The sequence below is a fragment of the Rousettus aegyptiacus genome, unplaced genomic scaffold (genome assembly GCF_014176215.1).
Source record: "Rousettus aegyptiacus isolate mRouAeg1 unplaced genomic scaffold, mRouAeg1.p scaffold_m13_p_17, whole genome shotgun sequence".
NCBI lineage: Eukaryota > Metazoa > Chordata > Mammalia > Chiroptera > Pteropodidae > Rousettus > Rousettus aegyptiacus.
Genome location: NW_023416292.1, coordinates 17,694,299 through 17,709,880, shown reverse-complemented (window position 1 = coordinate 17,709,880; position 15,582 = coordinate 17,694,299). Strand labels below are relative to the sequence as shown.

Below are 15,582 nucleotides of genomic sequence, written 5' to 3'. Positions count from 1 at the left end.
AACTACTGTTATCTGCCCTGATGCCCACTATCCATCCTTTCTACTCTTAATTTAGGAGGTTTTGGTAAGGCTGAAACTTTGGGAGAAGCAGTTATACTATCCCTCCCTAAATACTTTTCTTGCACTTGCAAACACACATGGCTAATAGATCAACAGCGTTCCAAAGTTGTACCAGTACAAGTGAACATGCCCTTTACAAACTATTATTCTTAATAAAAGAAAGTTTAAACACTACCTTATCAAAACGATAGTCCAAAAACACTTCAGGGAGGAAGCTAACATATAAACAGAAGTGCTATTTGTAAAAAAAAGAATTGATTTGATGATGTAAGTCTGTTATTTCTTCTGTCGCTCCCCATTATACAAGAAAGCTCTCTCTTTTCAACAAAGCTTATTTATTTAGCTACAATAGCTCATTCTTTTACTCTCATACTAAAAAATTAACTTTTTGTTTTGACTTCACTGCTATTATTTTCTTACATTCTGGTTACGTTTTGTTCTTAATATACTGGGACATCGAGAACCAGCACAGTATCCTTTTTTTCACATTCTGGGATATTAAGGTTCCTCACAGTTTAAAACAATAAGATTTTAGGAGAAATACTGATCAAAAAGTTTAAAGAATAATTTTATTTCTAGTAAAGTTTGATTGAAAGGAAAAGGAAGACAAACAGCTGCCTTTCAAAAAATGCAAGGACTTCCACATCACTACGATTTAAGATTTAAGTGCTTCTAAACACAGCTATTTGTTCCCAATCTTGGACAGATTTAATCATCTGTTCTCAAACATAAACATAATTAATTAGACTCTAGAACTGATCATGAAATAACTCAAATGAACAAGGTAGTTTTTAGAGAGCTTTTCAGAGCTAATCCAGAATGGATGATCTCTTATTTCACAATATAGTAATTCATCTGCTTTAATTATGATATGTGATAACACAAACAACAATAAAGTGACCAGCAGGCCAAAACAATTAAAAATTAAAAATAAACAAACTGTAACATACCTGCTGCTTCTCCAATTAAATTCAAGAGAATTGTAAGAAATCTTGCTTTTCTTAAAAAATTCATTTCTGCTATTCACTTTCACCAGTAATTCTTATAACAAGTGGTTTATGCAAGTTTATTGCAATGATAAATTCAGTTTCATAGAATTTTTTTATATTTCAGAATAAACATTTTCCTTGAAAAATATTACTAATGAAGACTTACTTTAAAATAGAAATGGCATTTCTCTTTCACATTTGAAATATATTTACTTTTTTGATACTTTTAAAAAATCATCTTTTTAAAAAGGTGATTTATTTAAACAGTTGTAAGAAACTGGCTATATTCCTTGTCAAAAGTGCCATCAGTCAAGGGATCAAGCATTAAGGCAAGAGACCGCCCAGGACAGAGGATTACCGCACACCTCTACACAGCGTGGCACTAAGCAATACAAAGACGGCGGCATCCCAACGAGGGAATTTTGTGAATGTTCTCACTGACGGTCACATTTTTCACAATTATAAAACAGGTATTAACAAACAAGGTAGATTAATATCCCTGAACAGCAAATCCAATTTATCAAAAGAAACTGTAAAGTTGTTAAAGGTCTAATTCATTACCATGATAGTATTCCTCAAGAAAAAGAGGCTATTATAATTTCGAGGAAACAAAGAAAGGTTGAGAAATAGGCCGTTTTAATAAAAGAAATTGGCAGATCTTTAAAAAAAATAGAAATATAGGTAAAGTAAATAAAAATTGACATCATTCAACTTTTTTTCTTCCAAATCAATCTATAATAGCTAAAACTTCCATAACATATAATGCTATGTGTTGAGCACTGTTTTAAGCACTTCACATTAAATATACTGAACCTTCAAATCTCCAATGTATAGACAAGGAAACTGAGGTATAATGATATTAAGTAATTTGCCCAAGGTTCTCGAAATAATTCAAATTCAAGCGATCTGGTTCCAGGGTCTATGGCCTCAATCACTGTGCAAAATTCTCATTTTAGTGAAAACAAAGGGGCCGCTCTTCAAGGAACACAAATGGCAAAATAAACAAAAATAGTAACAGACTAATGATATATACTAACCCCAAACCCTCCCAGTGCAGGCAAAAGAGTCTTCCATTCATTCGTGCAGTCAGCCAACAACTTTACTACTGAGCACCTACCGGACACCGGACATGGGGATACAACAGGAAATAAGACAGATAAGACTCCTTCCCTTCCCTGATGCAGCTTCAAGCCTGGAACACTTTTTTTCAATTACTACTTTAAAAGACTGGTCCTGGGAAAAATTCTGAAAGGAAATCCTTTCCTCTTCACTCTCATTCCTCACATTTCTCACCAACCCAGAAGACCCAATAACTCTTAAGACAGTAACAGAAATACCTTCTGAAAAAAAGAGGAAGTACATTAAGAGTCCTAAAAATTACACTTATTTCTTAGACAAGTCAATAATTACCTGGAGATCCGTTTTTAAGTACAAATGAAAAACTCACAGCTTCTATAATAAAGAGTATATTAAAATTGATCTTAACTCTGCATCGGACCTGCCTGTCATTATAAAGTGAAGTTTAGTAAAAACAATCCTTTAATGGCTACTACAAAAACGTTTAACTGGAATAGTTCCAAACTATGGCAAAAAAAAAAAAAAAAAGGTATCTGAACATTAAATCTACATTAAATTAAAAAGTTCATTATTAAAGCCAAGTTAGACAAGATGGTAGTAGAGACAAAAAGTATCAAAAACTCAAAAGAACTACTTCCTTTTATTCTTTCAGGTGTCTCAAAACTAAAGTGTTTTCTGAAACTCATCCGAAAGTTTCAACAGATGCAGGAGGAACTCACAGAACAGAACTCAGGAGCCAGAATGTCTTAGTTCAATCTTAGTTCTGTCATTTACTAGCACTGTGCTGCTCTTAGACGAATTAGAAAATTTCTCTCTACTTCAATTCCTTATCTGTAGAATGGGATAAATAGCAATGCCTTACTCCGTAAGGTTTATATAAAGATTAAATGAGTGAGGGAAATACTTAAAATGTCATGTAAAATACACTGTTGTCTGAAAAAGCAATCAAACACTACATCACCTGTGTAGTAACTGATTTAGCAGCAAGGAGTGTCATAATATGTAACTTTTCTTCTTATGAATTTACTAATGTCAGATGTTATTCTATTTCAAAAATTTTATAAGATATAAACAAAATGGTAACATAATCTCTCAATTACAAATGGAGTGGATAGCAATTTTTAAAATAACAATCCAGGTATGTAAAATTGAAACAAAGATTTCAAGAAACAGCCATTGTTACTTAAGTATTCCAAGTGTAAACTCTGCTTTAAAACCATTCCTTTCTAGTGGCCACTGAATACCTAATTTAATAAAAAGTATAAAAGTGACATTATGGCTGTGTGTAAGAAGAGTTCTCTATGAACTTCACTATAAGCACTAATTTCCATACCTGTCACGCGTCTAATTGTTGAAACAGTGTCAAAGTAAACAAATGCTGCCACCTTGTGGACTTACAGTATGCTATTAATCCAAAATTATCCATAAGCAAAAAAAGAAAAATTTTACAAGCAAAGAGTCTGGTTCAGCTTTTTCTCTCAGTGAGATCCTCGCTGTAATAAATGACCACCACCAGACATATTTCTTGCTATTTTAAAGTTAAAAAAATAATTTCTTCTACACTGTAATAAAATAATGCATCAAATTCAACATTATGTTATCTCTAACACATCTTATCTCTCTTCCAAAAAGAAATTTTTCACTGAATGTCCCATTTTGATAGGAATTAAAAGCCTTTAAAATAAATTTATTACCAATGATGTGTCTGAGTGTGAGAAACTAGGAAAATGAAAAAATCATTCGGGCTGTGAAAGTTTCAAAGTTTCTTCAATTCTTTGGATACTATTTTCCTTTGTTGCTACCTACTAGTCTTCATCTGTCCTACCTAGTAAACTCTGAAGGTTGGAACTTTTTCTTTCAGAAATGTTAGTAAAAATACTGCCTGATTCCACTTATAAGAGATACTTAAGAGCAGTCAAAAGTCACAGAGACAGAAAGTAGAAGGGTGATTGCCGGGACTGTGGGAATGAGGAGTTTTTTAATGGGCACTGACTTTCAGTACGAGATGTCAAATAGTAAGGAAATGGACGGCAGTGACAGGAGCACAATATTAGGAATGTATTTAACACCGCCGAACAGTAATTTGTAAAGATGGTAAATTTAATGTTATGTGTATATTTTACCACAATAAAAAGTTTTGGAAAAAAGAAAAGATACCACATCAAAATTTGTGGGATACGGCTACTGCACTGCTTAGAGACAAATTTATAACACAAACTATATTAGAAAAGAAAGGTTTCAACTCAGTCAACTTCAAGAAACTAAAAAGATAAGGGCAAATTAAATCTAATGAAAGCAGAAAAGAGAAAATAAAGGGCAGAAATCAATGAAACAGAGAACACGGAAATACAGAGTACCAATAAACCAAGAGCTAGATAAATAAAACTGATAAACTGCTAAGCCAGACTATTAAGGAAAAAGAATAGAGGGAAACAAGTTTCCAATATCGGGGAAGAGAAAGGGAATATCATTATAGAATTTAAAGATATTTAAAAAATAATAAAGAAATATTATGAACACTTGCATGCAAATAAATTCAACATACTAGATGAAATGGACAAATTCCTTGAAAGAAACAAACTAAAGACAATGCTCAATCAAGAAGAAATGGTTACCTGGTTATTATTTAGCCTTACGTATCTTAAAAATTGTACTCTGCATTTAAACATCTTCCCTTGGAGAAAACTCAAGGCCAAGACTGCTTAACTAGAGAATTCTATGAAGTAGATAAGGAAGAAATAACACCTATTCTTCACAAACATCCAGAAAACTGGAAGGAGGGGCACTTATGAGAGCATACCCTGTCACCAAACCAGACAAAGATGTTACGAGAACACAAACTGCAACCCTGTGAGATGGACACTATTAATCATCCCATTTTAAGATGAAGAGATTGAGGGCTAAAGAGATTCGAAACTGGCCTAAGAACATAAAAAAATTGGCGAGCGACCTAACTTCAGAACACAGGTTCTTAACCAGAACACTATGACTGCTTCTCAAATTCAATTCAATGCTGCATATTCTTACAAAAGAAAACAGTAAAGAGTGCTGCCCAATACTTACCTAGAGACTATGCTAGAACCATTATAGAGATCACTAGCATATGACAGAGTTGCCAAAGGTCGTACTGAATTATATCGAGTAAACTTGGACAAGCATTCCTGAAATTCATCCAACTGGCTTGCTGTTCGACTGTCATCTATAGAAGAAAACAATAAATGAACTGAACTGCAACGTAAATCAGAGAGCAATACCCACAGAATAAAAATTATTTTCTAAATACAAACAATTCTTAAAAAGTATTTTCAAAAGACTGAGATGATCAAATTAATTAGCTGATCTTTCAACTTTAAGAAAAATTTCTTAGTGGTTCTTTGAAAGACACCGTCTCAATAATAATGAAAATATACTACATATTTTCTCTTTTTTAAAGCAATAATTTCTTGGGAAAACAAAAAAGTACCTCTAATCTTAAGAAGTTAAATTATTTATTAAAACAAAAATTCAATAATGAAGAAAGTGAGAGTGGAGAAAGGAGTATATACACTGGATAGGATAGGTATTTGTTAGTTTGAAAGAACATGTTTACAGGGACACGTCTTCATGTTATAGGCATATTTATTTACTGTCAAAACACAATTTATAATAACATAATTTAGACAAAAAAAGTAAAGGTTTTAAAGTAAAAAGAAAGTGAAATATTTATTCACATAATACTTTGAACTGTTCCATATCCAGTTACGGGAAGGGAGTACGCAGCTGCAATGTATGAATTTTTAATTCTCAAAAACACTATAGGTTCACTCGAATGTTTGGGTAGAATGTGGAAAATAAAAATTTCATCCAATAGGACATTGTACAAATCCTCTGAGTAAAGTCCATTTTGGTAAATGATGCAAAACTAAACTATGTGGAATTTAAATTGCAAGATCAATTTATGAAGAACTTGAGAATACAGCTAATCTATTCTAAAATCTAGAAAAAGGCTTATAGTAAAAAATGAATAAAAAAAAACATCGTTTTTCAAAACTGCTTAAAGTTTTGATTTGTATTTTCCTTTCCAAAGAATGAAAAGTAGAACAATTATTTTAGTTAGCTTCCTAGGCTTCAACGTGAAATAAGCCTGTTAAAATACTTTTCATACCTTCTTCATTATAAGTATCGTATCATATATGGCATATATACCATATGATATAAATATCATATAAATATCATATGGTATATGTATGTATACTATAGTATATATACTATATGATACATGGTAAAGAATTTATTTCATCTGGAAATAATTAGGTTATTTTGAAGATCATTGTTGACATGAAGAAATCTAACAATTATAAAAAAACATAATTGCTTGAAGAAACTAAGTAAGCTTCTATCCCTGATATTTTACATTTTAAAGATTTAAACACTAATTTTGCAACCTATATTAAAAGGGTCCAATTTTGTAGTGTTTCCATTCTAAAAACAGCAAAAGAAGCAAAACTAATTAGCATGCAATATCATAATGTTATTAAGAAAAGCTCCTGCTGTACAAAAATGATTCTCAGGAAATTCAACAAATTATAAATAAAACATGGGTTTTTGAAAAAAATTAAATATACTACAAAGTGGTTTGGATATAACAGTTAATTGGTTCTCAAAAAACTAAACTGTATTACAAAAGTGGCTTGGATGTAACAGTTAATTGGTTCTTTTTATATATAATCCTATTACTGTAAGCTATGTAAAATAATAAATAACTTACTAGAAAGGCAGTTACTTTAGATATTCATTTCAAAATTGTTTAAATGCTAATCTATTCTTTCACATTTTGACATCAATCCTTAAGTACATAAAACTCACGAGCATTCAAGAATGTTTCCTGTTGAAGATCATAATCCTTTTCTAGGGTAACTGAACTTCTAGCCACCATATCGCCACTCATTAACACCTATGTTCAACAAGTTATAAAGAAAGCACTGAAAATAGTTATTTCAGTATCTGGACATATAGGAATTACATTCCACTTATCTGGTTATGAAAAGGTAGGATTCTGTCTGCTTGGTTGATTTATGACCTACACCCATACATACCTGCTGGCACACCATCTCTCCTGTTCTAATTACATATTAGTTTGTAAAAGTGTATCCAGTGTCTCTTTTCTCTTCTAATGCTTTATAATTTACCTCCTCTCTCAGTTACAGTTAAGAGTCTAAGGCTTTAATTTTCTTAATCTTCATTGAGAAAGTTTAGGGGGTGGGGTGGGGTGGGGTGGATTCTCATTTGAAAATATACAAACGGACAATCAAACTCTTAGGTACCCCATCACAAAGAGGTTAAATTTTCCTTTGAATAATCGAGGATACTAGGCAGAACTTCATAACCAGCAATATGATTAGTGTAGTCACTGAGCACATTTGATAAGACAAGCTTGAGATTCCTAAAACTAAGGACAACGTCTATTAAGTACAATACAGCCATGCCCACGAAAATAAAAATCTAATCTTCCTCCTGGTCTTATTATTCTACTTTCCTATAAAGCTACATCCCCAAAATAAATTAAATTGGTTTCGATCACCTTTACTATCCCATAGCATGCCTATGATGCTAGTTACTGAAATATTATCAATAATAATAGCCCACTCCAATCTCTCCCATTTTCATTTTTAATGTCTGACACTTGCCTGTGGCTGTATTTCAACATCATACCAATATGTAACATCTGAAAGGGCGAACATGAACCCTTTGTCAATGAGAATGTAGGTTTCAGACCACTTTCAATTTAAAAGCTTTCTATTGTAGTTTATAGACTATTACAGGGGCTCAATAAGCGGATTAATTCCCAGGCAATACATTGAAAGCTTCTGATCGGTATAATAACTGTTGATTATTAATTTCAAATACACTTATCAACAAAGCCTGGCTTCCTCCTAGTTAACAAGAAAAATGTTATGTACATCTATTTCCACTCCCCCCATCAATCCTGAAGCGAATTTGTCCAACTGATCTAAGCAATGTGTACATTATAATACAAATATGCCTACTCAAGGAAAAACCAAAGCCAAATTTTTAACAGCTAGGAATATCAGACAATTTTTTCTTTGGTGGCCCTCACTATGAGCAGGTATACTACTAATGATATTAAGTGACTGAACACCAACTTGTACCAAGCATTGTAAAGTATATGTATCACCTAAAAAAAAAACAACAAAAAAAAACTATGGTTGGTATTAGTGTCTCAACTTCACTGTGGAGCAAAGATGCAGAGAACAGCTAAAGATCGGTGGACTAACAAAAAGCAAAAACAAAAACAAAAACCCATCTCTTTACGAAATTTATTTCCTCTACTTTAAATATGTCTCTACTTACTTTTTAGTTAATATTATCATTGACTAAACACAACTCTTCTGAAATCTCTACAGTGATTACTCCTTCTATTTTCCCCTTTTCAACTTAGCCTGGCTTTTTCACTCTCACCAACAAGTGGATATCTCCTCTATTCTTGTAATACCATGTGCATGTTTATATGACATATAATATTTACCTGGTGCTTTCTCCGACAAAATGTATAATATTCATTGACAGTAAGGAACAGTTCTTACATCTTTTTATTCTTAGCAAAGGACTGTGCTTAAAATAATAAATGTTAAGTAATAGGAGGTGACTGAATGGAACTTATCTTTCCCAGCTACACAGTCATGGCTGATTTTTTCTAACTTTACATAGCTCACTATATAGAGCCTAAAAATCTCCAAATACAGAAAAAGAACAAAAACAGCTATGGGAAAACAATGTTCTCCAGGATCTCTAAGAACTTCCACAATCCTCTGATGGACTACGTCTAAAATACAAACTTTTGTTTTATGGATAAGACTTTCCATAAATTCAGCGTAAGAAGCTAGAAATGGATGTGAAATACAAATTTTAGATGTTTTAAGAAATCCTGGATACATACCAGAAATACGAGACATCCTTGTCGAAAAGTAACATTGCTCTAAGTCTTCAAAATGAGCAGTGAGTCGTTTTCGTCTTGATGCTAATGTGCTATTATACCAAGGCTGTTTCTTTGTCTAAGGTGGTAACAAGAAAAAACGCTTATAACTCAGAATGAACTATACTCTTTTTCTGTGCAGAATATCCAAATGCTTGAATAACTAACTGCAAAGTTTATCACATTAATTACAAAGAGTAAAAACCCACATACCATATTTTCCAATTTTTGTTTTAAAGTGAAAACAGGATCTAAATATCAATTTTATAAGAACAAAATTAGAAGTTTCTTTTAACTCTCCAAATTAAAGGAAGATAGAACCCATTATAACTGTCATTCTAAAATCTAGAATTTTAAAAATTTTAATATGCAGAAATTGTTAGAAAACAATTATCAAAAGACTACATTTTCATCATCTCTATTATACCCTTTGAATAATAAGAACAGTTTTTGACAGTACAGAATATATATGTAAGTTAAAATTATTAGAATAAGGGGGATTAATGCATATGCACTAAATTGTTTTATATATATTTTAGATGAGAATAACTAAACCAAATATAAAGACAAAGAAAACAAACCTGTACTACAGTGGCATATATATTTTATAAAAAAACAAAACAAAATACAACTGACCCTTGAACAACATGGGTTTGAAATGCATGGGTTCACTTAAACGCAGATTTTTTTCCCAATAAATACTGAAAATGTATTTTCCTTATAATTTTTTAAATAACATTTTATTTTTTCTAGCTTACTTTATTGTAAGAACACAGTATATAATACATACAACATTCAAAACGTATGTACCCCTTCGCTGTCCAAGGGTCAACCATACATATTAATGACATCATGTTAACTGAAAAGACAATTCTTCCACAAATGGTTATTATGTGTTATGCTTGAGGCATATAAACAGATACAGAGACAAGCTATGTAATGAGATCTCGAGATTACATAAGTTCATCAATAACTATACCACAATTGCAAATGTGTTGAGTAAGAAAGAGTAAGGCACTACTATGAACAAACACTATAGTGAAACCCTGCTAAAACTAGATGGCAGGCTAACAATCATTTTAAGGCAGTGCTTGGATCACAAGAAAAAAAAGACAATTTCCAAAAAAATAATGGATAAACAACTATACAAGAAGCTAAACGCAGAGAAATGACTGTAAACAAAACATAAGGGTGCAGACAAGGGGAAAGAGGTACAGGACAATAACCACTTGGGGAAAATACCTACAAGAGAACGAGTACTAAACTGAGACTTGGAGAATGAAAAGAGAATTGCAGGATGGAAGATCAATCTGAAGAAATTACCCAGAATGAAGGATAAAAGTCAAGAAGATAGAAAATTTGAAAGAGAGGACAAGCGACAGAAAAGACAGTAAGATTCAAATACTCCGAGAACCAGAAAAAAGAGTAACAGATTGAAGAAGAAACGTTTAAAAAAATTGATATTGACAATTTTCCAGAACTGACTAGACACAGAAATTCTGTTGAAGATCATAATCCATACAGATATAACGAATTATTAGTATCGTGAATACAATTTTTTAAAAGGCTCTTCCAAGTAAATAAGAAAAAGATTGATAAAAAAAATGAGCAGACATGAAATGCCGTTTCACAAAGATAAAACATGAATGGCCATAAGAAAAGACACTAGCCTTGCATGACAGGAAAATGCACATTAAAACCACAACTAAATTCTACGTATTACTCACTAAAGCAGCAATCATTTAGAAATTCAACAGTACTAATTACTGATAAGAATGTGGAGAAACTGGAACTTATATACCCCTGTGATGAGAGTTTTAAATTAATAAAAAGACTGGAAAACTACTGATACTATCTCAAAATACAAAAACACTGATATGTATACCCAATGCTCTCATTTCCTCTCCTGGGTACAAAATCTAGAGAAACTCTTGCACCTGTGCATTAGGAGACATACACAAAATGCCCTTAAAAGCAAAAATGAAAATCCTAAAAATATGTCAAATGATTATAAGTTGGACAACTGATAAATTGTGGTATATTAAAAAAAATGGAATATTATAAATTTTTGAAGATGAATTGACTAAAGCCACAGACATCAGGAATGAGACTCTGAAAACACACATCTCATAAATCTACATAATATGGTATCGTTTTTATAAAATCCAAATATAACCAAAGTGAATAATACAGGGGTACATATATATATGTGTGGTAAAACTATTTTGAAAAGTCAAGACATTAATAAACACAAATATCAGAAAAGTAACCACCTCTGGACACGAAGTGATGACATCTGTTAGAAGCACATGGGTAACTTGAATGGTACCATTAACACTCTAGCAATTAACACAACTGGTTCTTAAGTCTCTTCTGTTATAATTATGCTTCTCAATTACATATTTATAAAATATATTTCTTTTTATGTATCAACTTTTTTTTATAATTTCTAAGGGGAAGACTACAGATTTTTTAAAAAGTGATCAGCAGTTCCATGAAGAAACAAAGACTTCATAGTCTGAAACGTGAGAATAATTACAATAACAAAAGTCGGAGACATGACATGTAAAACAAACAAGTAGTTGAAAATACCATTTGGTTTGGTTTCCAGATTTTAGAGCCAATTTTCCCTTCACAATTTTTTTGCTAATATTTATCCTAAACTTTTCTTAAATTTATTTATTCAGAGCAATTCATTTTTAATCCATCCCAAACCAGATTGCCTCATAACTGCTGGTATATACACATCAGTTGTCTCACTGCTATACTTAATTACTGAATTCATAAATAACATTAATATAAATGAACAGACATATGCTAACTGTGAGAGGATCAAAATTTTGAGAATATACATGGGTTGTGGATAATCTATAAAGCCAATCATCAGCTTGAACATACATGCAGGATAAACTCTATAACTTATAGGTAGGACATAAATATGGCTAAAAATCAAAAAGAAATGTTCATCATTTGTGTTTATCTAGACTAGCTCTAAAATAATTAAATAATTAAATTTCACCAAAACGAAAACAGAAGCATATAAATATCTTACCTGGTAACTAAGAAAGTAAACAACTCACATAATGCTAAAAGTAAAAATCTCACATAATGCTAAAAAGTATATAGCATACCGTAAAGACAATAGAGCAAATTAAACTTGATGATTATAGAAAACGATCATTTAATGTCAACCTACAAATTATGAAAAATCTTTTTAAAATTAACAAAAATTGATTACTAATGAATGAAATTAAAATGCAAATAAAAACTCAGAGCTAAATATTCCATTTCACATACTTCATATAAACAAATGACCAAGAATACAAAAGCAATTAAGATCTCTAAAAGACAAACGAAATCAATGTTTGTACAATGAAGAAATAATTGTTACCACAGCACAGTTCCCCATCAATTCCACTGAGAGCCCTACTCTAAATGAAGCTGAAAGTATTCTGTATGGTTAGCTGAAATTTGCAAATTTAATATATAAATAACTCTTCCTTCCAAAATAATTTCATAAATTAAACAATGCTGAGTAAAAACCTCATTATTATTTACACAGTAAGTAATCATTATAAGGTCAAGGACCAAGTGCAAAATAATAAAACAAATTAACTGTTAAACACATTTTCATAAAAACAAACTGGCATTCAAGGGAAAAGCTGCATAATTTAGAACAGTGATTTCACAAAGCTTGGTCCAGAAAATATGGTCTTTAGGCACATGGGGGTCTCTCAGACCCTTTCAAGATATCTATGAGATCAAAACTATGTTCATAAATATAGTAATACATTATATGCTGTTTTCGTTGTCCTTGTGCATGCACTTGTGATGCAAAAGCAAAAGTCAGCATAAAATTGCTGGTCCATTAGCAAAATCAAGGAAATGGCCCCAAGACCACTGGTTAAGATTATATTTTTCACCATTACTTGTAATTAAAGAAAACAAACAAAAAAATTACATAGATTTTATAAATTTAGTTTCTCTCAAGAATACTTTGTGTTACTTTTCTTAAGTTGAAGTATAATTGACATGTAATATATTATTTCAGCTGTATAGCATGATTCGATATTTGTATATACTGCAAAGTGAGGACGAATATAACTCTAGTTAATAACTGTCACCAGAGTTATAAAAATTTTTTCTCGTTATGAGTCTTTTCAACTTTCTGATCTGCAGTGCAGCATTATGAACTACAATGACCATGCTGTACATTACATCCCCACGACTTACTTTATAACTGGAGTTCGCACCTTTTGATCCCCTTCACTCATTTTGCCCAACTGGCAGCCCAAGCCTCTGGCAGCCACCAATCTGTTCTCTGTATCTATGAGTCGGTTTTTGTTTTTTTAGGATTCCACACGTAAGTGAGATCATATAGTATTTGTCTTCCTTTGTCCAACTTATTTCACTTAGCATAATGACCTCAAAGTCCAACCATGTTGTCACAAATGCCAATATTTCCTTTTTTATGGCTGAATAATATGCTACAGATATATATACCACATATATATACCACTGTATAGGCCAAAAACATGCATGGATACAAAGCCCACACCAGAGGTGCAGAGCAGTCACACAAACTAACCATGAAAGTAACATAGTCATCGAAGTAAAGGGAAAAGAAAAACAGAAACAAAAAAATTCTTTTCACTTTGATAAAAATAACTGCACTATCACATAAAGTGAATATACAAATGAACATGCATTGTAAAAATGCCTCGTTTTTTTCCTTTTACTATTTATTCTTCTATAGTGAGTTCATAGACTGGCTCGTATCTACTTCTGAGCAGCTTGAAAACACCATACTTGAGTGTAAGCATTAGCATTTATGTACAGCAAACCTGTGAGACATTTTTAATAATTGATTAAAACTTAAACCTGGGTGGGTGATTTAAAAAAGCAGCTCGAGAAGTAAGTTAAGTCGTAGTAATGGGTAACGCTTACTTTGTACTTAATATTTGCTGACTCTGCTCAAAGTACTTTACGTGTATTAACTAATTCTCAGAACTTCACTATGAAATAAGCACTGTTTCTATTATTTTCTTTCTTTCTTTCTTTTTTTTTTTTTTTTGAGGAAACTGGGGCACAGATAAGTTAAGAAGGTTGTCCAAATTAATGTACTAGTAAGAGGAGGGAGCTGAGATTTTAACCCAGGCATTATTGTTTCAGAGCCTGTGCTTTTAAATACTCACTTATTCCACCACCAGATTTTTTTGAGTACCTGCTATTTAGCAGGCACTGTAGGCTCTGGGGATACATTAAACAAAAACAAAACACAAACAGCGCAGCAGTAACCAAGCTTCTGTCTAGTTGGAGAGCTACTAACAGAGAGGAGGTGAGGGAGCAAGTCACACAGTTATCTTTGGGAAGAAGTTCTGGGCAGTGAGACAGCCAGCCAATAAGCCCTGAGGCAGGAGCGCGCCTGACACTGTTCAGAAAAGCTTTTTTTTTTTTTGAAGCAATTAAAACAACTACCTATCATGCTTATAATATCTTTCCTGGTTTGGGTTTAAAATTTTGTTTATCATGTTTTTTCATATATAGGCTTCTTAATTTCTATAGTTCTACTATTATTTAAATCATTTAACTGATCTAGACTCTTACAGTAAGTGATAAAACTGAAAGCTAAATTTCCTGCAAATGGTTTCCTGGCTACTACACCATTTACTTAATCTCCCCCTTTACCAATGATCTGCAATGATCACCTTCAGCATAGGCTAAACTTTTAATTACCTTTCAGTTGGCTTTTAAATTTTCATTATGCTCTTTTTGTTATAGCAGTCTTAGAATACATTTTAATAACTTACTGCCATTGTAATTATGCCTACGACTCATTCATTCTACCAGTGAATTAGAGTCAGTTGGTCACAGTTTCTGCACGACCTTAAAAAATGTTTTTGAGCTTTTTTTATTTGAATTGTATTAAATTAATAGTTATGATAACTGATCTATTCAAATTGTTCCACAACTGTTTTAATCTATTTAAATATTTATTTGAAATATTTTATTTTATTTTTATTTCATTAAGAATGCCATTTGTATTAGAATGCATCAGCACTATTTAATCTGTTCCACACTATAATAGCCAATTTCGATTGTATATTAAAACATTTTACTGTATCTGAGTTCTTTCTCTATTGATCACTCCAGACTTACTATCCTAAGTTTTTCCTAGCTTCTTGAGTTGAATGCCTACTTCATTTACTTTAATTTTTATCTAAAAATGAATACATTTAATGACATGAATTTTTGAAGACAGTTCTGATCACATTTCATAATTTGGATACACAATACTTTCACTAGTATTATTTAATTGTTTGTAGTGGCATCTAGAACTATTCTTTGACACAAAGGTATTGAGAAGAGTCTTTAGTTTATTCTCTTCCCACTTGATTATCCGCCTGTCTGACTACGTATTTATTTATTTGGGGTTCTGATAGAGAATGTGGTCAATCCATTTTTCTAAATGCTCTGGAACAA

At 31.9% G+C, this 15,582-nt stretch overlaps 1 protein-coding gene across 3 annotated transcripts in view; it reads right to left on the bottom strand.

Moving 5' to 3' along the window:
• The window catches only part of COP1 (COP1 E3 ubiquitin ligase), a 91,352-nt gene that overhangs the window by 31,787 nt on the left and 43,983 nt on the right, over window positions 1-15,582 (bottom strand). For all 3 annotated transcript variants that reach the window (XM_016154376.2, XM_016154378.2, XM_016154377.2), the window contains 2 exons: window positions 9,064-9,178; window positions 5,190-5,325 (listed from right to left, as the gene is read on the bottom strand). In XM_016154376.2, the coding sequence (XP_016009862.1) occupies window positions 5,190-5,325; window positions 9,064-9,178 (251 nt within the window). The remainder of the gene's footprint in view (window positions 1-5,189; window positions 5,326-9,063; window positions 9,179-15,582) is intronic.